Here is a 24,574-nt window from a genome sequence, read left to right as displayed (position 1 = left end):
ATTTAATTTATAATTTATGCAGTGAAGACATGTCGGTACATCTTTTAGTTTTAGTTAACCATAAATTCGAACTGTTGTACAATGTGGGCACAAATCTCCAGATGTTGGATGATTTGCATGCGTCACCTGTTGTTCTCTGGACAGCTGGACGCTGCTCATGTCCACGGGATTCGGATTGAAGCCATTACCCTGAAAACACACAATCACAAAAGTTAATCTATCAGTTCTGCATTATTGAATTGGGCTCATTATTCATGATCTGATTTGAGGCTGCTGGTTAATTGATTAAATGTTTGCACTTCTACAGTTAGCAAACGATTAAACACAAAGACACCTGAGAGGCCTGTGAAATGCGGCGCATTTTCCCCATCTCTCTCTGCTGAAACATGGTTTCTCCTTCTTTGGTTCGGTCGACGCTCCAGCCCATCGCTAACATGCTCTTCAGGGACTCGCGAACCGTCCAGCGGTAAACCTCCTTCTCCTGCGAGCAGAAACACACAAACACTCACACTGAGAGCCAAAGATCATATTACGCTGGATGTTCTGAGGGCTGGTTTGTACCTTCTCTGTGAGTGATTTGTAGGATCTCAGCATTGGGTGAGTTTTTGCTTTTTCATCAACGGTTTCTCCGTGTTTCCAGCCTAAAAGCACCTGAACAACGAACACACGGAAACATCTTTCACGTTTGAATTTGCACATTTATCCAAAGCAGCTTACAGGGAATTAAAGTCAATGTTTAGTGTGTTCTCTAAGTATTTCTAAAGCGCTTTATACAATACAGAAGGTTTCAAAGCAGCTTCACAGTAATAAGCTGAAACATTACAGTTAATGTGGTAAAATTCTTCAATTATGACACAATTTCAGAAGACAAAAGTGTCATTATTCATGTTTTGTTTTCGTCTGATAGTGTCAGTACAGATAAATCAATCTTAAGTTTGTGCTTAAAACAAGAACAAAAACTTTTTTTTTTAACCTCACTGACAGATTGTAGTTCTTGTTTTAATCAGAAAGCAAGACTTTCTTTTCATAAAGCAAGACTTAATATCTCGCGTAATTTTTGTTCTCCAGTAAATGTATCTTGATTTAAGAAGATATTAGGAAGAACATCCGTTTTTGCGGTGTAAAAAAGGTTATTGTGACTTTATCTGTTTCCAATTCAGAAATGTATATTTGTATTAGGGCTGTCAAGCAATTACATATTTTAATCTAATTAAGTACATGATGTGCTAATTCATTAACCTAATTAATAACAAATACAAATTTAATTATCTCCTAAAGATAATGTAAAGTCCTTATTGTGTTAAATGAGAAAATAATCAAATATACATTACCAAATTTCTAAATTTGATTGAACATAGATTTTATTACAGAAACTTTTTAGGCTACAACAACCATGATATTATTTCCTATATGACTATCTTTCGTCTGAGGAACATAAAAGAAGATAATTTAAGAAATTCCTCAGTTTTTTTGTTCATAGAAAGAAAGTCAAAGGTAAAAGGTACCAACATTCTTCAAAATATCCCTTTAAAAGTTTTTTTTTTATTATTAATATGGAAATATGAAATTTAAATGATACCCTGAATAAGAAACTAAAACTGCCAGTAGGTGGCGGTAAATATCTAAATTAGTAAGTTATTAAATCATTTTGTTCAAACAGCCAGTAGGTGGCGGTAAATAAAACTGCCAGTCATTGAATCATTGGTTCATTCGAGTCATTGAATCATTGGTTCACCCTATTGATTAGCTCAATTCAGAAATGAAACATTGTGTTGCTCAGAGATGCACAATAGTTCTGCTCTGGCTTTAATCTTAATATTTTCATTGGCAAATGATCAAAAGCAGACAATATTTTGTCTAAAATAACCCATATTAACGTCTTATTTATTGAACTGTTGTATGAAATCAATATCACATTTGCACTTGTGAACAAAACCAGCACTCGTGTGATATATAACTATAACATGTGACAAATACTGTATGAGACAAAAACTCATACAGGGGAATTTTTGCCCTGATATCTTGAATTTTAGGCTCATTCTAACTGCGTTCTATAGGCTTCATCTTCTTCGTGTTCGTCACCGATCAACTGTATGAAAGTAAGATGATTGACAGGTCTGTTTCATCGACTCACCTTCTCAGCAGCCCATTTGTCATGGGAATGTTCAGCGTATTTGTGTGCGATGAACTCCAGCTTCTCGGGGAGGCAGACGCTGCGACAGGAAAACGAGGAAAGTCATTCGTCTCAGACAGCCAATGTTCAGATTTTGATTTTGATTTGTAAATATTAATTTTTATAGGTGCATATAGACAGAAAACACCCCTTTGAAGTCTCATATCTGTTAAGGAGTCACTTTTATTATTTAAATGAGACAGAGGTCACTGTACAAGATCATTTGAATCATGATGTACATTCATACACATGATTATTATTTTTTGTATCTATTTTTTGTTCTGTCTCTGATGAGTCTCTGACTCTCAAGCGCACGTACTTGGCTGTGTTTATGGGTCTGGGGTCGAAGTTTCCCTGCGTGTCCACAGACACCGGCTTCTCCAGCGTTGTGCTGAGCGTGGAGTCGATGTAATCGGGAGGTAGAGCTCCAGCGATGGCACTCAGACACGGCATGGCCATCTTAAACAGATCCTGCTCATACTTCTGCGCATAAACATTCACGGTATCAAACACTCAATATAACAGGGCAAGAGTTTGGGGCCGCTGAGATTTATTTCTACTTTTGAAAGAGTCTCTTCTGCTCAACAAGGCTGCATTTATTTGATCAAACACAGTAAAAACAGTGAAATATTATTAGAATGTAAATCATCAGTTTTCTATGTGAATATATAGTAAAGTGTAATTTATTCCTGTGATCAAAGCTGAATTTTCAGCATCATTACTCCAGTCTTCAGTGTCACATGATCCTTCAGAAATCACTATAATATGATGATTTGATGCTCAAAAAACATTATTATCAATGTTGAACAAATTGTTCTGCTTCAAATCTGTGTGGAAACCATCATACATTTTATTTTTCAGGATTCTTTGATGAATAGAAAGTTAAAAAAGAACAGCATTTGATTGAAATAGAATCTTTGAAATAGAATCTAGAACATTATAAATGTCTTTGTCGTCACTTTTGATCAATTAGCTCTCATGTTGTATTCTGATCATTTTGACCCGGAGAAGATTTTCATTTCCCAGAAAACACTAGTTACTGCATTGGACTAAGACCTACTGACCCACCCAGGATAAAACAACCCAAAAATGTTGGTGTATTGGTAAAAAATGAGCAGCCTACAAAAAAACTGCTCATAATTTTCTTGTTATTGCCAATCAACTTGTTTTCTTTCAATTACAAGAGGTTTTAGCTTTTCTTTTTGTAACTGACTGATCATAGCCTCATTGAGTTTATGGACCAATATTTGGTGACGATATAGCTTAATGAGATATTTGCAAGCAATTTTTAAAACCAAATTAATTAAAGGATGTTCAGCACAGGGTTAAATGTGTCCTTGTCACATTAAACGATCAATCACTTACAAAAAGAAATCTACTGACCCCGAACATTTGAATGGAAGTGTACAGCCACATAATTACCCAGCATGCTCCAACAATCACAAATGAGCAAATATCCCTGTTCACCTTCTGAGAGAGAGAATCAAAGATTCCCCAGAAGATCTTCTTGGTGAGCAGAAGCTCCTCTTCAGACGACAGACCGTAACTTCCCCATCCCGAAGGCAGGCAGTAATACTTCCAGTTCTGCTCATAATGATTCGTCAACAGCTGCGACACACACACACACACACACACACGATCATCCTCATTAAATCATATAGAGATTATGCGTGTGACGTCACCATCGTCCGGAGTGACTGCGGTTACACACACTGAGTGGCAGAAACACTGAGCGACCGCATTGGTTTGCCACGTAAAACACACAAAACACATCTAAAATGAGAAAAGGCATTGAGATTAATTGTACAAACAGATTTGACAAGAAATCTGAGGTATATTTTTACAGACTGCCGAAAGCTACAGAACAGAGTAGCAAATGAATTCGTTGCGATTCACAGAAACAACTGGATCCAGGCAGAGAAAGCTGGATTTGTTTTAATATATTGAATTTTGGGGTAAAATCACACCCTAAATATTGTGTTGTTATATATTGTATTGACAACTCATCAATTAAATATTCACCATCGTATATTCTGCATAATTGGATGTTTTTAAATAAACACTGACAAAAACTATACAAGTTTCAGGACTGGACGATATGATGATTTATATAACACTGATATAAGTGATCACCCATATTTAGACCTATATTGTATTTATATAAAGCGTTCACAGGCAGATTTGCTTTATGTATTTCCCTGGCGTCGAAATCAGGCTCATATAAATGTCAGGAAACATGATTCCTCCTGCATGTGGATATCCACGATCACTGGATCTTTGGGAAGTTGTAAGGAACACTATATCGAGTCCAAGCTTTAGTTTAAACTGATAATCGTTTGTTTTACTGGCGTTCTCATAGTTTCTCCTATTAAATCCAGTCACTCAGCAGCTCTTCTGACACTCAGTCCGGCTGAGGGAGTGTGTTCCCGCGGGAAAGTGACGTCAATGCATAACCTCAATTGCTGCCTTTAATTTTTGGGATGGGAATCCTAATCCTAATGGCATTGGAATGATCATATATGGAGGAAAACATCTAATGCATGTGCTGGGACTTCTGAGAGAGGCGGGGCCTAGATAAGGGGCGGGGACTTAGTCAAATATGGCATGATGAATGTGGGAGTGACTTAGAAGGGGCGGAGTCAAGCTACAGAATAACCGAAAACTGAGATACGGTGAAGAAAACTCAAATCTACAGAGACAGTGGCATAATGAAAGCATAAACACAATCTCTGTCATGTATGAAGGCGATGATCAGATGATGTTTACCTTCAGAGGCATCTTACAGTATTCAGACAACAGCGGCACGTCAAACACCAGCCGACGCAGAAGATGCTGCAACATGGAGGGTCTGAGGTACCTGAACAGAGGTCAGAGGTTAAATCAACACAACGTAAACACCCTATAACCATAACAAAACTACAACAATAACTAAAAAAACTACAACGATAACTAACAAAACTACAAATTATAACTAATGATAACCATAATTGTAACTGTAACAAAACTACAACGATAACTACAATAACTATAATGATAACTATAACCATAACAAAACTACAACGATAACTATAATTGTAACTGTAACAAAACTACAACGATAACTATAACCATAACAAAACTACAACAATAAATGTAACGAAACTACAACGATAACTATAATGATAACTGTAAAAAAACTACAATGATGACTAACAAAACCAGAATGATAACTACAGTGATAACTATAACAAAGCCAGAATGATAACTACAGTGATAACTATAACAAAGCCAGAATGATAACTACAGTGATAACTACAACAAAGCCGGAATGATAACTACAGTGATAACTACAACAAAGCCAGAATGATAACTACAGTGATAACTATAACAAAGCCAGAATGATAACTACAGTGATAACTACAACAAAGCCGGAATGATAACTACAGTGATAACTATAACAAAGCCAGAATGATAACTACAGTGATAACTATAACAAAGCCAGAATGATAACTACAGTGATAACTACAACAAAGCCGGAATGATAACTACAGTGATAACTACAACAAAGCCAGAATGATAACTACAGTGATAACTACAACAAACCCAGAATGATAACTACAGTGATAACTATAACAAAGCCAGAATGATAACTACAGTGATAACTACAACAAACCCAGAATGATAACTACAGTGATAACTATAACAAAGCCAGAATGATAACTACAGTGATAACTCCAACAAACCCAGAATGATAACTACAGTGATAACTATAACAAAGCCAGAATGATAACTACAGTGATAACTACAACAAAGCCAGAATGATAACTACAGTGATAACTATAACAAAGCCAGAATGATAACTACAGTGATAACTATAACAAAGCCAGAATGATAACTACAGTGATAACTACAACAAAGCCAGAATGATAACTACAGTGATAACTATAACAAAGCCAGAATGATAACTACAGTGATAACTACAACAAAGCCAGAATGATAACTACAGTGATAACTACAACAAAGAAAGAATGATAACTACAGTGATAACTATAACAAAGCCAGAATGATAACTACAGTGATAACTATAACAAAGCCAGAATGATAACTACAGTGATAACTATAACAAAGCCAGAATGATAACTACAGTGATAACTACAACAAAGCCAGAATTATAACTACAGTGATAACTATAACAAAGCCAGAATGATAACTACAGTGATAACTACAACAAAGCCAGAATGATAACTACAGTGATAACTACAACAAAGCCGGAATGATAACTACAGTGATAACTACAACAAAGCCAGAATGATAACTACAGTGATAACTATAACAAAGCCAGAATGATAACTACAGTGATAACTATAACAAAGCCAGAATGATAACTACAGTGATAACTACAACAAAGCCAGAATGATAACTACAGTGATAACTATAACAAAGCCAGAATGATAACTACAGTGATAACTATAACAAAGCCAGAATGATAACTACAGTGATAACTACAACAAAGCCAGAATGATAACTACAGTGATAACTATAACAAAGCCAGAATGATAACTACAGTGATAACTACAACAAAGCCGGAATGATAACTACAGTGATAACTACAACAAAGCCAGAATGATAACTACAGTGATAACTACAACAAAGCCAGAATTATAACTACAGTGATAACTATAACAAAGCCAGAATGATAACTACAGTGATAACTACAACAAAGCCAGAATGATAACTACAGTGATAACTATAACAAAGCCAGAATGATAACTACAGTGATAACTACAACAAAGCCAGAATGATAACTACAGTGATAACTATAACAAAGCCAGAATGATAACTAGAGCGATAACTACAACAAAGCCAGAATGATAACTACAGTGATAACTATAACAAAGCCAGAATGATAACTACAGTGATAACTATAACAAAGCCAGAATGATAACTACAGTGATAACTACAACAAAGCCAGAATGATAACTACAGTGATAACTATAACAAAGCCAGAATGATAACTACAGTGATAACTACAACAAAGCCAGAATGATAACTACAGTGATAACTACAACAAACCCAGAATGATAACTACAGTGATAACTACAACAAAGCCAGAATGATAACTACAGTGATAACTACAACAAAGCCAGAATTATAACTACAGTGATAACTACAACAAAGCCAGAATGATAACTACAGTGATAACTATAACAAAGCCAGAATGATAACTACAGTGATAACTATAACAAAGCCAGAATGATAACTACAGTGATAACTACAACAAAGCCAGAATGATAACTACAGTGATAACTATAACGATAACAGCTGCAGTTGTCTAGTCTCTCGGGCTCTTTAAAGCAGTGTGTTCTGCGTACGCACTTGCAGACGGCCAGTAAGCACTCCTCGATGGCGTCCCGCTGAGCTTTGGTGAGCGAGCAGCCCTTGGACAGGCGATAGATGGTGTACAGCGTGGAGTCGATGAGCGCGGCGTGATGTTCGGTGCCTGAGAAGTGCGGAGCGCAGCGGGTCAGCAGAGGAAGCATCGCAGAACCGATGTACCGGTTCATGGCCAGAGCCGTTTCAGTGGTGCGCAAAGCCTCCTGGGAAAGAACAGAAGACGAGATGAATCAAGAGAACTCAGACCGTACACGATTCACCGGCTCGTCTGAAAACTACAGGATCATGATGTTTAAATCAGGTGGTGTTTACAAAGCAAACATGCAAAGACTAAGACAAAAAAAAATAAACGGTAAAACTACGATATTGGACGATTTTAAAGTCCTACCATAAATGTTTTACCCGAAACACGCTTGACCTTTCAACTGCTTTAAAGGAACATTCCATTCTATAATTTTTCAAACATTATGGAATGTTACTTTTGAATGTTCTGTGAAAGTGCCGAAACGGATGAATCTTGCAATATTAACAGTTATTATTATTTATATTATATAAAATTATTATTTTGCAATATTAACACTGAATCAACATGCACCAATGCTGTATTTTCAAAATGTCATAATTATTTGTTAACAGACAAGTATTCATTACTTTAATGAGCTCATTGTTTCTGCATTAAATTATTACATTGTTAAAATTAATACATTTTTAGCTAACTGTGATTTTGTATGTGTACATTTCTGAAAAACATAACGTAGACAGTTTCCTCTGATAACAGATCACTCTAAATTGTATTGTGGACTCATGCATTTTCTGTAAATCTGCTCTGAAATGATGTGTATTGTGAAAAGCGCTATACAAATAAACGTGAATTGAATTATTATCCTGTTTATTACTGTGAATCTGCTTTGAAACGATCGGTATTGTACAGGGTTTTTCCTCCAAAACCTGGAACTTTTCCTTTTCCTGTTTTTCTGGCCGCGCATATTAATCAAAATCAATTAACACGACAGTAAAAGGTCGGAGGAACAAAGTTTCACGTGGAGCATTCGGAGATTATTTTCCTGAAAGTGAATAATAAAAAATAAAAAAACGTTGCCTTATCTTCTCTGAAAAGCGTTCCGCACATTCAGCTGACATAAACCACACTTTCAATAAACGAAAAAAAATATCCAGTGATGAAATGTTTTCTGTGTTGACAGATCTTGTGCGATGTTCTCACTGCTGGGATAATCACACAACGCGTACACGTCCGCTAATGACATGTGCGATTCGTGAACTAATCATTCCTTTGAACCGATTCACTTTAATGAATGGATAAAACAACTGATCTTTCCAACACTGAACTCACGAGACGTCTGAATCGGTGTAACAAATCGGTAACACTTTACCAATAAGGTTCGATTTATTAAACTCTAACATTAACTATTAAAGTACACGTGAAATCAAAATTGACCATATTTACTTTATTAGTGCAAATTGTTAGTTTTGTGGTGAACAATTAATCCCTGCAAGTCGACGAACACAAAACATTTTTTAAAATCTGCAAATGCTCCTCGGCCCTTCTCTGATGATGTCAGTTTGACCACGCCCCCTCCAACTGATGCCTGAATGAAACGCCTACTTTTCTAGATCCAATCAGGTTCCAGTTGGAAAAGCCACGCCCTCTATTTTTCTCATTTAGTATTCCGTTTGTCTCGGAAATACGTCACAACACTGAAATAAAGTCAGTTGCAACTTCCGGTCCACGGGGACTTTAATAAACTGCACTTCTAAAGCATTTATTAATCTTTGTTGATGTTAATTTCACCATTTACTAGTAGCCTACATTATTGAAATCAAAAGTTGTATTTGTTAACATTAGTTAATGCACCGTGAAGTAACATGAACAAATTTTAATCTTTTTAATTAAGATTAACAAAGATTAATAAATACAGTAACAAATATATTGCTCATGGTTAGTTCATGTTAGTTAGAATAATACATTAACTAATGTTAACAAATCAAACCATATTGTAAAGTGTTACAAACAAATACTTTACTAAACACCTCTTAAAATGAGAATGTAAGTGAGCTTACCCCATTTTTTTTAGTAAGAGTGGTTAGCAAGATTTAACATTAATAAACTACAGTATTTTCAGGTTATTTATATTACTTTTGTAGAAAATTGAAAAAAATTGTGTAGAAATGACCATAAAAATATTTTATTTTTGACTGGAGTGAGGTGAAACCAGAAAAAAAGTGCAAAGCAAATTGTTGTTAGCTAGCTGATAAATTTATTCAATTGAAAATTGGATTATTTAAAATAAACTTTTTAATGCTACTTTTTTATATTGATATGATTATATACCAAACAATTATAAGGATTTTATCTTACAAAGCTATGAAATCCAGTGGTATAATCACAGCTTTTTTTTAAATGACAAGAAAGGATGACAGTGTGTGTCGGCCCCCACCAAAGACCATTTTTGACCCAGAAAAAACCCTGCTGTATAAAGCACTTGAGAAATAAACGTGACTTGACTTCTACTGCAATAAACCGTGTGATCGTGTACACAGATTCCCACAGCTAATTTAGGAACATAAGTGAGTGATCCCTTAAACTGCCAGCATTAGTGTTTTAAACTCGAACACGATCAGCAGCCAGAGAGCTGCGGGTGAGACAGAGAGGCTCATGGGATCAGATGAAGTGTGTGTGTGTGTGTTCTGTGACTGACCGTGTCCAGCGAGGCGGCGGCTCTCAGGTCCGGCAGGAATCCCACCTCTAACAGATGCAGGAGAAAGCTCTGGTCCTCGATGCCATAGACACGGTCCAGAAACAGCACCATCGGGGCCTTGTGATCCGGACAGAAGCTGGCCGACACGTCAGGCTCAGTGACACTGCCGTCTGTGTGTGTGTGTGTGTGTGTGTGTGTGTGTGTGTGTGTGTGTGTGTGTGTGTGTGTGTGTGTGTGTGTGTGAGTGAGTGTGAGTGAAGGAGAGAGAGAGAGAGATTTCATAATTCAGTTCAATGATCTATTGTATGAGTAGGGACTGAATAAGGGGAATGTGGAACATGTGTGTGATCCAGCAATAGCAACCCACACACACACTCATACTATCACTATCACTCACACACTCACACTATCTCAATCATTATCACTATCACTCACACACTCACTCACACTCACCCCATAACACACTATCTCAATCATTATCACTATCACTCACACACTCACTCACACTCACCCCATAACACACTATCTCAATCACTATAACTCTATCACTATCACTCACCTACACTCACCGCGGATGCAAACACATGTATGGTCAAAAAAGAAAGAGGTTATCAAAGCCCTCGCCCCGCGGCAAATATCCATAATTGTGATGAATTTAATCCTTTGTAAGTTATCATTTTGCAGTGTAAGATTACAGTTAACACCTTTAAATATTACATAAATGTATTATGTGTTTTTATTAAACTTAATGAGTGTATAAATCAGAAGCAAAAAGTAATTCTTGAAAAAATCTGCACAGTAATTTTATAAAAACTAAACATGGTAATAAAAACAAATTACTATTAGTACTCTTATAAAATTCAATCATGCAATCATACATTTGACAATTTTATATTTATATAGGAATGTCAAGAATTCAGATATATTTATATAGCCTACACTACACTACACAGAAATAATATACAATTAAATTATACTTATTTTAAATGTTTTGTGCAGGATAGGTATAAAAAATATATAGGCTTTTAATAATCTTTCAGTGCGCAAAACCATGAACGCTTCAAACCAGAGCGCACAAAGCGCGTATGCGCATCGCGGGTGCAGAATGATGTGCTCAAAGCAACATGGAGTCACAGTGTGCAGCGCTGCGCTGGACAAGTGCGCATTTAAAAGTTCACGGCACAAAGCGAAGAAATGTCGAGCGCACAAATCCTAGTGTAGGCTATATCTGTCCAACAGTTTATTGATCATTTGTTTCTTCACAGTTTTAAATTCCAGTTATCGTGCCGATTCATAGTCCTTGTGGTAACAGGCACGGTAGCAAGTCGTTTAAAAACAGCAACAAACATAATTTACAAATACACTAAATGAAGTAATTTTATGCAAATCAACAGCCTTTTATCTACAGATCAAGCACTATAATGTGAATACATCATATTGGATTGAGTTTTACCGTGCATCCTGCTGTAACCGGACGAGGCGCGCGCGCTGTTATGTTGCGTTCACACCGGACACGAATAGCGCGTCAGGCGCGAGTGATTTCAATGTGAAAGTCAATGCAAAGACGCGTTACGCGCGTAGAAAAAATTCCTGCGGCACGAATGACGCGTAGAGCGCGGCGCGGTAGACGCGAATACGCCTCATTCGCGCGTCAAGTTCGCGTGAATGGCGCGAATTGAGCGTCTGCCGAGTTACCCGCGAATGGTGCATTTTGTGCATTCACGAGTTTGACGCGAATTCGCGTCTGCCGCCTGAGTTGAAAAATCTGAACTTTGGCGTCAATTCGCGCCGCGTTAACCAATCAGGAGCCTAGCTGCCTGCTGTCACTCAGGAGGTAAAGTGAGGTAAACTCCCGCTCGGAATCTTTCATTCCTAAATCACTGACAGCTATGGAGGAAAAATTTATTCTTGCTGTAAGCAGTCACCCAGAATTGTACGATTCCACTTCATATTTTTACAGAGACAGGAACAAAAAGGACCTCGCTTGGAAGAGGGTCAGTGAGGAGATTGGGCAACCTGGTAAGTTGTAAATACAAATTAATCTTTAATATTTGTCCACTTCTTTACGCTAGAAATGCTACAGTCACTGTAATTTCTTGAACAGTAACATGTGGACATCAAAACATGTAAAAAGATGGCCGTCAACAACGGGTTTCGCCTCCGGAGTTTCATCGGATTTTGCCTCCGACGCGCGACACTTTTGCACAATTTCGCTCTTTACGCGCGAATGGATTCAAAGTGGTCAAGCGTATAACTAGACGCGATAGGCACGAATTTGACGCGCTATTCGCGTCCGGTAACCCAAACTGACGTGAAAAATGCGTGAGGCGTCGAAAAGCGCGCTGTTTGCATCCCTGGACTCACACACTCACTCACACACACTCACACACACACACCACAAGAATTGTGAGAGAGTTTGTCACCTTTATTGACGGTGGGCATCTTGAGAGGGATGCTGATGATGCCGACCAGATCCTCAGTGGGAACGAGCGAGCGCAGGATCGCCCGGATCCTCAGAGCTTCACCTTTACCCTTATTGATCAGCTGATAGACCAGATCAACATCACACACACACACTCAATCAGTCAGTCATCAAGATCGATCGCATCCCTGAGGTCGTCGTGTGTGTGTGTGAGACTCACGTGCATCTCTGGAGCGCAGCGGCCCAACAGGTCGATCAGAGCCGAGTAGAACGACAGGATCGCGTTTCCCATGTGAACAACCTCCTCTTCCTCATCGCCCTCAGTGGAGCTGCAGCAGAGAGAGGAGGATGAGTGTGTGTGTGTGTGTGTATGTCTTAATATTAATTCAAAAGCAAAATGAGTGACAAAACAGATATTAGGGAGGGAAAATAGCAAATAAGTGTCCTCTGCAGCCACCTACTGTTTACAATGGTAATTTCATTTTTTTTATGCTTAAATAATTGTGAGTTTTCTTACTTCTTGAAACGTTTAGTTTTATAAATGGGGACAAACTTTAAAGGATGCACAAAAAAATTTTTGGTCATCACATTAAAAATAATATTTAAATATGATATTATAGTTTTGAAGTGCTGGAAAAACATGTGTAGTTACAGTTAGTAACCATAGTATACTATAGTTACAGTTACTGGTACTACATCAAATCCATGGTGAATGTTGCTGATCTGTGGTTTCCTTCAGAGTGCGAATTACCCCACCATAATTGGGGGGTACTGCCCCTTCACTTCTTCTATGACCATCATGGTCCACTACCATATCAATCCCCACCGTGATCGCCAAGTGCAACATGTGTTGTGCAACACACATACAAGGTCTAAACATGCGACAAACTGATAATCAGTAGGCTACAGAATATCTCATTGTTATTATATATCCAAAAGAGAACTGTTTTGATCAACTCCCAAAAGTTAGAAGTTAAGTGCACTGAAATACCATTCTAATTACTAGTAAAAGTAATACCTTTTCAAGAAGCCTATTGCCTATTTCATGAAATATTGATTTGGTTTATTTTTAGATTTCATAAGACCTGGAGGTAAGACCCAACCCTCTCATATACTGTATAAACAGAAACCAATTTTCCATTGTAGTCTATGGTAGTCAGTGTCAAATCAACACAATCTTTAATGTGATTAAGGAGCATACTATAAAAAACCATACTACCACCTGGGGTGGTAAAGGGGTGGCATGAGGTTTCAGGAGGGGGGCCATGGACATTATTCATAATTTAAAATGCTACGGTTTTCATTGAATGTGTTTTGTTCTCTACACCTACATTACACGGAGTGGGAGTCAAATCAGAGATGTAGCTGGGTTTTTGGATGGTGAGGGTCTTAATTTGTGAATTGTGGACCCTTTCTCTGTGTAATCACTATCAACAGTCTGTGTAGTCTATACTTAAATTGTACTTTGTGAAAAAGCCATTCTTGGGGGGTTTGCTCCCCAGGAGATAAAAAAAAAAAAAGACCCCTCAAATGATGTCTTCTAGTGAGTTTTGAGGAAATATGAACAGATTTAGTCATACGACACACACACACACAGTTCGATCGCGCCCGCGCCTCTCTCTCTCTCTCTCTCACACACACACACACACTCTGTAACTCTAATACACTAACAATGTTGTTTGTAGATCCGCCCCTGATTTTAACTCACCACAATGTAAAGCTTGATTTAAATTGAGAATTATCTTGCTACCTAACCTTGCTAACTAACCTTGGTAACTAAGGTCCACTTAACTAGCCTCAGTGGGTAAGTAGCAGGTAAGTAGCCGGTAATTCAATGTATGAAGACGTGACATGAGCTATGAAAGAACAAAACACGTTAATAAATGAAGGTTGTAAAATCAACAAGCTAGACGTCAGCTAGCAACTTACATTTATCCATGCAGGTCAGCAGCAAACCGTTCTCTATCTCCGTTGCTTCTAGCCACGGTGGTTAAAAATGGTACGGTCCACAATAGGGGTGTCTGAAATCGCTTTACATTAAAATGTTCCTACAGTGAAAATAGGAGTTGACTTGTAGCCTATTGTAACTCTAATTATATTTTTTCACAATATCAGAAAAATTATCTGACCCCCCCAAAACTGATATTTCTGTCCCTTTGGGAGGTACTGGGTCTTCATTGGGGGGTATAGTACCCCCCAGTACCCCCTGTAATTCGAACTATGGTTTCCTTTCGAAGGAACGAGACGCTGCGTCGAGAATCGACACATTGGGGAATGCCTTCGGCATGAAGCGTCTGAAGTCAATTATTCAATCTTGATTGGCGTAGCGTAATCACGTCACTCGTGACGTCGCATGTGACGGCGATGCAGAAGCTATAAAAGGACACCGGATCATAACAGCGTCAGCTTCTGGTCTTCAGCAAGCCTTCTGTGTCAACCTGTTTGTCTTATTTGGTGTTGTCCGTCACTCTGATTATGGCGAACAATAAGGAGAAATTATTCAGTCAGTGTGCGTCCCCTTGCCCGCCTTATTTAAGCGAGGGTGACACACACTCACTCTGTGTAGTTTGTCTGGGAGCGGAGCATGCATAGGCAGCGCTCGAGGGCGCTTCTGTGCAAACTGTTTTTTATATGAAAGAGCTCCGCTCCCGTTTGTGCCTGTTCAAATCAAATAGATCAGGCTCGGGTTTCCAGTGCATCAGGTCTCGCGGCTGTCGTGGCAGCGCGCCGCTTGTATGCATGGGATTCGCACGTGGGGATGGCATATAATACTGAGACGGTTGCGACCCTTTCTCAGTGTTTTTTTACCAGCTCCACTGGTCTCGCACACGGTTCGGAAGCCCGCGCTGCGGCTTCTTCCGACCGTGTTAAAGACCCGGTGTTTGATTTATCTGGCTCCGAGGAGTTAGATATTCTAAACACAGGTTCGCCATATTCCCGTTATTGAGGAGTTGCTGGAGGTTGTAACCAGGGCAGTGGCTAAATTAAATGTTGAATGGCCATTTAATAAGCAGGAAACGACTAAGAAAAATAAAATGAATGAGTGCTTCCTGCAGACCCAGTCACAGTCTTCGTGTCAGAGCCTTCACTTTTTCACTGATCTCCATACTGAGTTCATTGGTCAGGTCAGGTTATACCTGCCACTGGTAACCATGTAACCCGGTGCCACCTGCCTCATGCAGAGAAGGACAACTCTGTCAAAAACCTCCGCTGCCTTGCGGCTATATCTCTTCCTGGGAAAAGGCTTCAGGAGTAAACCTTGAGGAAAAATCTGGAGCTGGAGTCCCATAGGCAGCGTGTGGTTGAACGCAATATCACTCTGGCAACTCCTGCGACGGCGCTGGTCCCAAACTGTATCGGTTCTGCCGCTCCGTTGGATCAATCAGTGCCGTGGAGAAGGGGGGACCCCCTACTTGGGCAACAGCTGGTCTTCCATATTACCTTGCCCTGGCTTGCGCCCTGGAGAGGACACTCCAGCTTCGCTTCACAGCGTCGAAACAACACGGGAAGCAGCAGTCTACCGGTTATAAGCTAAATGCTCGTTTGGCGTAGAGTGTGGCGCCAGGGGTTGCTTCCGACGGTGGGAGAGATCTTTGTATCTCATTGGACAGCTACCGCCCGCCTCAAGCTGGCCAGTCCCCAGCCAATAAGGTGCTGTCCCGCCACGGTCTGCCTTCCTCATTGGGTGCATGGGGATAAGGAAACCCGACAAGCAGACCGAAATTTCTGCACCAAGCAATTACAAAAGAAAAAACAAAAAGAAGAGACCAGTCATTAATCTGGGATGTTGGAATGTTCGCACCATGACAACTGGACTTGATGACCTGTTGAACATCAGTGACGTAAGAAAGACAGCGATCATTAACAACGAGCTACTGAGACTGAAGGTAGATATAGCTGCTCTGCAAGAAACACGCCTGGCTGAATCAGGATCTTTGAAGGAAAAGGATTACACCTTCTTCTGGCAAGGAAAGAGCGCTGAGGAACGCAGAGAGCACGGAGTAGGGTTTGCAGTGAGGAACACTTTGCTGGAGATGGTTGAACTCTTCGCCTCCATACATCTGAGGGACCAGTTACACTTATCAGCGCCTATGCCCCAACCTTGACCTCCACACCTGAGGCAAAAGACGAGTTCTACACCAACCTGAATGACGCCATAAAAAACATCCACAGCAGCGAACACCTCGTCCTCCTTGGCGACTTCAACGCCAGAGTAGGTGCAGACCATAATTCTTGGCCTTCCTGTTTGGTTTCCTTTGGAGTTGGCAAGATTAACGAGAACGGGCAGCGCCTGTTGGAGCTTTGCTCTTATCATGGCCTCTGCGTGACCAACACCTATTTCCAGACGAAGCCACAACACAGAATGTCATGGCGACACCCTCGATCCAAGCATTGGCACCAGCTCGACATGGTCATCACCAGACGTACAAGCCTTAAGTATGTGCTTCTCGCCCGCTCATTCCATAGTGCTGACTGTGACTCTGATCACTCACAGGTGTGCTGCAAGATCAAGCTGCTACCAAAGAAACTCTACCGCTCCAAACAAGTAGGGAAGCCACGCATTGACACAACTAAGATGCAACATTCAGAGAGGCTTGAGGAATTCACAAAGTCTCTTGGGGATGCTCTGTCTGCAGGCTACCCATGCAACACCGCATCCGCATCATGGAACCTCCTGCGCGAGGCAATTCAGAAATCAGCTCTTGCTACCTATGGGAGGAAGACCTTCAAGAACTGTGACTCGTTTGATGCCAAGTCTGCGGAGTTGATCCCTGTTATTGAAGCGAAGCGTGCTGCCCTGGCTGAATATAAACGCTCACCAGGTGGGAAAAACCTTCAAGCACTTAGATCAGCCAGGAGCAAAGTACAGAAGACAGCAAGAAAATGCGCAAACGAGTACTGGCAGGAGCTCAGTCACGTCATTCAGAAGGCAGCAGCAACATGTAACATCAGGGGCATGTACGGGGGCATCAAGAAAGCTCTCGGACCAACTCAGAGCAAAACTGCATCCCTGAAAACCAGCTGCGGAAAGGTGATCACCGACAAAACCAAGCAGATGGAGAGATGGGTGGAATACTATTCAGAGCTCTACTCCAGAGAGAACATTGTTGTCAACTCAGCACTAGACGCCATCGATCCTCTGCCCACCATGGAGGAGTTAGACGCTGAACCAACACTGGCAGAACTCAGCAAGGCCATCAACAGCTTAGCCTGCGGCAAAGCCCCTGGGAATGATGGCATCCCCCCAGACCTGATCAGGCACTGCAAGGCCACCCTTTTGCAGCCTCTATTTAACATCCTTTGTCAGTGTTGGAGTGAAGGCGGTGTTCAGCAAGACATGATAGACACCAAAATCGTCACCCTTTACAAAAACAAAGGCGCTAGGAGTGACTGCAACAACTACAGAGGCATCTCCCTCTTGTGCATTGTGGGAAAACTGTATGCTAGAGTGCTGTTAATGCGACTTCAACAGCTGGCAGAACGCGTCTACCCCGAGTCCCAATGTGGCTTTCGAGCAGATCGTTCTACAGTGGACATGATCTTCTCCCTTCGCCAACTACAGGAGAAGTGTAGGGAACAGCAGAAGCCCCTTTACGTCGCCTTCATAGATCTGACCAAGGCTTTCGACCTAGTTAGCCGGGATGGGCTCTTCAACATCCTCCTGAAGATTGGATGCCCCCCGAAGCTTCATAGCATGATCAGATCTTTTCACGACGGTATGAAGGCAACCATCCAGTACGATGGCAGCATGTCTGAACCATTTGACATCAAAAGCGGCGTGAAGCAAGGTTGTGTCCTTATCCCAACCCTCTTCGGAATCCTCTTCTCCCTTCTCCTAAAACATGCTTTTGGGAATTCAACCGAAGGGGTGTACATGCACACAAGATCAGACGGCAAACTCTACAACATCGCAAGACTCAGAGCAAAAACCAAGGTGCGTGAGATCATCATTAGAGACATGCTCTTTGCCGATGACGCAGCAGTCAGCTCTCACACTGAACAAGATCTACAGTGTCTGATGGACAGATTCTCCAGGGCCTGTAAAGACTTCGGTTTAACTATCAACCTGAAGAAGACGAATGTGCTGGGCCAAGATGTGGACACACCACCTCTCATTACCATCGACAATTACGAACTTGAAGTGGTCCACCAGTTCACCTACCTGGGTTCCACCATCAGCGACAACTTGTCCTTAGATGTCGAAATCAGCAAACGTATTGGCAAGCCTACAACAACTCTAGGACGACTGACCACTCGCGTCTGGGAAAACCCCAAGCTGACCACCCAAACCAAGATGGCAGTGTACAAAGCCTGCATAGTCAGCACCCTCCTGTACGGGAGTGAATCCTGGACAACATATGCCAAGCAAGAGCAAAAGCTGAACAGCTACCACATGCGATGTCTTCGCCGCATCCTTGATATCAGCTGGAACGACAAAGTGCCCAACGCCCAGGTGCTCGGCCGTGCCGGCCTCCCCACCATGTACACGCTGCTCAGACAACGCAGACTGCGCTGGCTTGGCCACATACGCCGTATGGAAGATGGGCGGATCCCCAAGGACATCCTCTATGGTGAACTCGAATACAGCAAAAGACCCAAAGGTCGCCCCCAGTTGAGATACAAAGATGTCTGCAAGCGAGACATGAAAGCCTTGGACATCAATACAGATATCTGGGAGGACATTGCAGCTAACCGCAACAGCTGGCGCTGTATGCTCAAGAAACAGCTAAATACAGGTGAGGAGAAGATCTTGAAGCTAGCAGAGGAGAGAAGAACTAGTCGGAAGACACGCACACACGGACATCAAGCCACGACCAACTACATCTGCACTTTGTGCAGCAGAGACTGTCATTCCCGCATTGGACTCACCAGCCACCGACGATGCTGTTTTAGTCGCAACACTACGAACTCTTAGGGCGCAATACCCATGGTCGACAAACGACCGAAGGAGGCCTACTATACTGAGGTATCGAGATTGTGGGAAAAATCCATGTTCATCTAAATTTTTTTCCCCCATGTATATATTTACATCCATTAAGGCAGCGGTTCTCAAAGTGGGGTCCGCGGACCCCTATTGGTCCGGGAACTATAGCCAGGGGGTCCGCGAAATAATTTATAACAGCCTACCATTTTTTCCGGACTATAAGTCGTGTTTTCTTTATCATCTGAAAACATGCTATTTATTCCAAAGTGACTTATATAATGCATTTAACGTCAAATAATACAAAATAGACACTTAGGTTTCTATAGATAGATAATCTATCTGTATTTCGTATGTCTGTGTGTCAAGTAGACTATTCGCTGTGTTTTGGTTGATTTTGGGGCATGTGCGCCAGAAAGGAGACAGAGACGACACCCGCATCCTGTTGTTTTCTTTATTTTTAAAAGGCATGACATTTTGTAGTCATTTTTAATGTATACACAAATACAAAAGGACACTTTACCGTTTTGAATGATGTACTCTTGTCTTATCTGTATGACCATAAATAATTAGTATTCCTTTGTTTCCACTGCTGAGGAAAAAATCTCAAGTAATCGCGCCGGCGTCTCGCGTGCACGCACAATAGATTTAGTTCTAGCACTGCTAGATTTGACATTAGAAGCCTGATCATTATCAGAATAAAATACAATCGGATTAATTAAGTTCGGCTTAATTTAATTTATCTGTTGTACACTATGAAGGCAGTCAATCATTAATAGCCTACTGTCGACTTGCTGTTATTCCAATTTTATTTCTCCGCACGTGAAGATGCGGATACGTGTAGGCCTATACTGGGACCGAAAGCTAAACATTCAGTATACTACGTGTAGGCCTATACTGGGACATGCAGCTTTCTTTACATAAATAGTTAAGCATCCAAATGTTAGGCTACATCGCCAATATGGAAACTTTTGACCGAATGAGAGTTGCACGAGCCCAACGTCTGTGCAGTTTCAGTTTTGATTAAAATTAATTCGTTTAGACTTGATGTTTAAAATAAATGTTGTCTTTATACTATTATTATTATTTGTATTATTATCTTATAGGGTAGCCTACTTATTTTTCATTCATGCCCCCCAACCCCCCTAGCAAGATCACTTTTGGGACCTCAGTAGGCTATTTAGAAATTCCTGCATAGGACCCTGGGTGGAGACCATTTGTGCAAAAATATTTTATTAGCTGCTCCCACATTAACTTTGGGCTCAATCACTGTTATAAATATGAGGGGGTCCTTGGAAATATTTTTCCCCTGTAAGGGGTCCCTTGCTCCAAAATGTTTGAGAACCCCTGCATTAAGGAATCTAATGAGAATGGTTATGAGGTGATGCCTCGGGTAGAGGAATATTTTGCGAAATATTTCTCCCCGACATTGCGTCACCCCTGATAGCTCAGACACTTCCCTCCAAATCTCGTTCATCGAATTTGTTAGGGAAAGCATATATGGCGGTGGGTCAAGCCGGTGCATGCCTACACTATTACTGGCATACCAGGCTGACCTCCTCAAAGAGGTGGATGATAACTGGGAGGTCTCACTCGACAATGTTACTGAATTTCGTAGAGTGGCTGACTTATCTCTCCGTATTATTAAAGAGACGGCCCGTGCCATTGGCCGTTCTATGGCAGCACTAGTCGTCTCAGAGAGACATTTATGGCTAAATCGCTTGGGGATCGTGGGAGAAGGACAGGGCCTTCCTTCTGGATGCCCCCCTTTCGCCTTCTGGCCTCTTTGGCGACGCGGCAGAACCGTTGTCGAGAGGCTTCAGGAGGCAGAGCGACAATCAGCTATCCCCAGTTGTCAGTCCAGGTCTCATGGGTTTGCTGCCAGGGGGCAGCCTCATGGGAACACCGCCAGCTCCTTATATTTTGAGAAGGTTGCCTCTCAGCACTCTCAGCCGAAGCCTCCTATGCCGAAAAGGGATCTGAGGGCTGTTATTCAGGCTAGGAAGGCCTCGGCTAAGAGGCCTTGACACGATGCTCAGGCCTCTGAGGGCGCTTACGAGGCCTCTCAGCTTACGAGGCCTGTAGAGAAAATTATTCGGTTAGTTCCTGCCAGAAAATTGCTTCAGGTCACCCAAAGTATTACGACATCTGAGGTCACTCCTGAGAGACTGATCCCCCTTGTAGATTATTTAGACGCCTGGAAGGGTCTTCAAAATATATCTCAGTGGGTCCTGAATACAGTTGAGAAAGGAAATAGAATCCAATTCCAGTATAGACCACCTAGATTTAGTGGTGTTACTCATACACTGGTATCTCCTGACCAGGATCAGGTGATGGAACAAGAAGTCCAGTCCCTCTTAGCCAGGGAGGCCATAGAATATGTGTCTGCCCTTGCTCCATTGAGACTTCATGGGATCCGCATCCTAATTTTATAGATGACTGGCTCATTCTGGCTCAGTCAGAAGAACTGGCGATTCAACATCGAGATATTGTTTTGCGACATCTGAGGTGCTTGGGGTTGAGACTCAATGTGAAGAAAAGTTCCTTAACTCCTCTTCAGAGGAATACGTTCTTTGGAGTAGAGTGGGACTCAGTCACGGTGCGGGCACAGTTGTCTCCTGCTCGTATAAATACTATCTTAACCACAATGAAGGGTATTAGGTTAGGCCAGGCCATCACTGTCAAACACTTCCAAGGGGTTTTGGGCCTCGTGGCTGCAGATTCCATCGTAATTCCTTTTGGTCTGCTCCATATGAGGGCCTTTCAATGGTGGCTCAGGACCAAGGGGTTTTCTCCACTGGGGAAGTCCTTTCGCATAGTGTAAATTTTTGTCACTTATTTTTAATTTAGTCTTAGTCTTGTGCCAAATGTCCTTGTTAGTTTTAGTCATATTTAGTCATTCACATATCTTTTATTGTTAGTCAAGTTTTAGTTGACTAAAAGTCTCCTCATTTTAGTCTAGTTTTAGTCAACAGAAAACTCAGTATATCTTAGTCAAGTTTTAGTCAAAACATTTTAGTCTTTTTTTAAAATAAATTATTTCTGAGATTATTTCTGATAACCATTTCAGTCAAATAGTGTTTCACGCTTCTCAAATATTGGTTAAATGTCATAATTACCTGACAAAATACACTTGTTGAATGATTTTTGTTGAATGCAACTTTGTTAAACGTGTCTGGTTTTCTGAAGTTGTTCTGAAAAGTATTTTATTTTGGACTAACCCAATTCAAAAGCTGGGGGCCAACAGACTCCGACTGACAAGTTACAAAGGTTTTTAAAACTGTTTTGGATGCCTTGTGTCTCATTTTTCTGTTCAGAGCAGAAATAAAATAAGTATATACCCAGAAAAACTGAAAAGAATAGGCCTACTGTAGGCCTAAAATACAACCTATTTACATTCTAGGTTGGTCTTGAGAAATAACAAACAAATTAGATTTAAAAGGATTAATTAATATTTCTGCTAGGTAACTGGTTGATTTACAGCGTAGATGTTTTTCCCCGATATTTTTTGTCCACAGTGCTTCCCGTCATTTATAATGGCACATGATTCCTCACCACTTATTAAGTTTCGTTTTGTAGAAAGCCTTTCTTTAAAGTTAATTTCGTTTTGTATAAATTCAGGGCTCGAATTTCGGTGCGGGATTGCGGGTATTGCGCATTATTTTAATCATTCCCGCAGGTCTTGTGTTTATAATGCGGGAAATTCCCGCAAACATTCATTCAATCTAGCATGTAGGCCTATGAGTGAATTTAACCTAACAGATTATAAGATCAAATCAGTCATTTTAAAACTTTATGCGAGACGCAATTTCACAAACAGCGTGAGTGATTCTGCCAATGCCGCGTCTTCTCTGTCTCTCAAAATGTGTTGCACAAGGCAAGCCAATCTCGCTGCAGCTGCAGGCGGCGACTCTAGACTCTCGCGTTTCAGGAGTCGGGACATATGATGGAAATGTCACTTGCACAAGCGGGCCATTGCATCGTCACTAATGTTTATAATTTGTGCGTCTTTTTAAGTCTTACCTATTTAAACATTCAAGCGATTTTAAACCGCATAACAAACAGCTCGTGAGTAACAAAACTGAGTTCTTTTTCGCGAATTATAGCGCTTTAACGGTCAAAAGCACACAACATTGTCTTAATTCCGGTCTTGGGGAGTATCCTCTCAAACACAATCGGTTATGTCTTAAAAAAATTATACAAAAAGAAAATGCATGTGACACTATAATGAAAACAGTATGGGCCGTTCATGTTCCGTCTTTTGCGCGCTTATCCTTTACTGAAGCATCTTCGTCTTCATGGAGAACGTGGCTCATGATTGCTTAGCAACAAGGAGCCCTTTTTAAAAGAAGAGAAAGTGGCGCGGAAAGTGGGGATTTTTTATAGACAACAATTGCACAACCTGTTCGATATTCTATAATAAAATCAACTAATGGAACATTCGAAAATCGTGACTCATCCCTAGTAACCGCTGAATATTCTATCTCATGATGAAAAAGTAGAGACCATTGTAGACGAAAATGAAGAGATTTTATCTTATTTTTTATTTTATGCAAAACATAATAGTCTCGTCTTTTTTCGTCAACAATAATGCATGTTAATTTAGTCTTAGTCATCGTTTTTGGACATTGGTGCAATCTCGTTATCGTCTCGTCTTAGTCATGGAAAAAAAGGTCGTTGACGAACATATTTAGTCTAGTCTTGTCTGACGAAATTAACACTACTTTCGCATGATCAGAGTTATGCACAGATGCCTTCGTTCTCTCGTCATGTGGAAGAAACCATGGTTCCTGTCTCAAGGCCCGGTTCTGGGAGCACCGTGTCGGAGAAAGACTTTGACCACGGATGCATCAGTGGGCTGGGGTGCGGTTATGGATGGCCGTTAAACCCGAGGTGCTTGGAAGGACAATCATCTCTCATGGCATTAATTGCTTGGAGATGTTGGCCGTATTCTTTGCCCTGAGGCA

At 40.8% G+C, this 24,574-nt stretch overlaps 1 protein-coding gene across 1 annotated transcript in view; it reads right to left on the bottom strand.

Moving 5' to 3' along the window:
* The window catches only part of LOC143731046 (ryanodine receptor 3), a 260,828-nt gene that overhangs the window by 101,096 nt on the left and 135,158 nt on the right, over positions 1–24,574 (bottom strand). Inside the window, exons 47-57 of the mRNA XM_077221685.1 lie at positions 12,906–13,014; positions 12,687–12,807; positions 10,264–10,433; positions 7,529–7,749; positions 4,940–5,030; positions 3,641–3,781; positions 2,493–2,656; positions 2,135–2,213; positions 562–651; positions 335–481; positions 127–189 (exon numbers count right to left, since the gene is read on the bottom strand). Of these exons, the coding sequence (XP_077077800.1) occupies positions 127–189; positions 335–481; positions 562–651; positions 2,135–2,213; positions 2,493–2,656; positions 3,641–3,781; positions 4,940–5,030; positions 7,529–7,749; positions 10,264–10,433; positions 12,687–12,807; positions 12,906–13,014 (1,396 nt within the window). The remainder of the gene's footprint in view (positions 1–126; positions 190–334; positions 482–561; positions 652–2,134; positions 2,214–2,492; positions 2,657–3,640; positions 3,782–4,939; positions 5,031–7,528; positions 7,750–10,263; positions 10,434–12,686; positions 12,808–12,905; positions 13,015–24,574) is intronic.

This window comes from Siphateles boraxobius, unplaced genomic scaffold (assembly GCF_051911475.1).
Source record: "Siphateles boraxobius isolate OS27281-9 unplaced genomic scaffold, OSU_SipBor_1 85, whole genome shotgun sequence".
Classification (NCBI taxonomy): domain Eukaryota; kingdom Metazoa; phylum Chordata; class Actinopteri; order Cypriniformes; family Leuciscidae; genus Siphateles; species Siphateles boraxobius.
The sequence above is the reverse complement of the archived record's forward strand: the minus strand, read 5'-3'. Positions and strand labels throughout refer to the sequence as shown.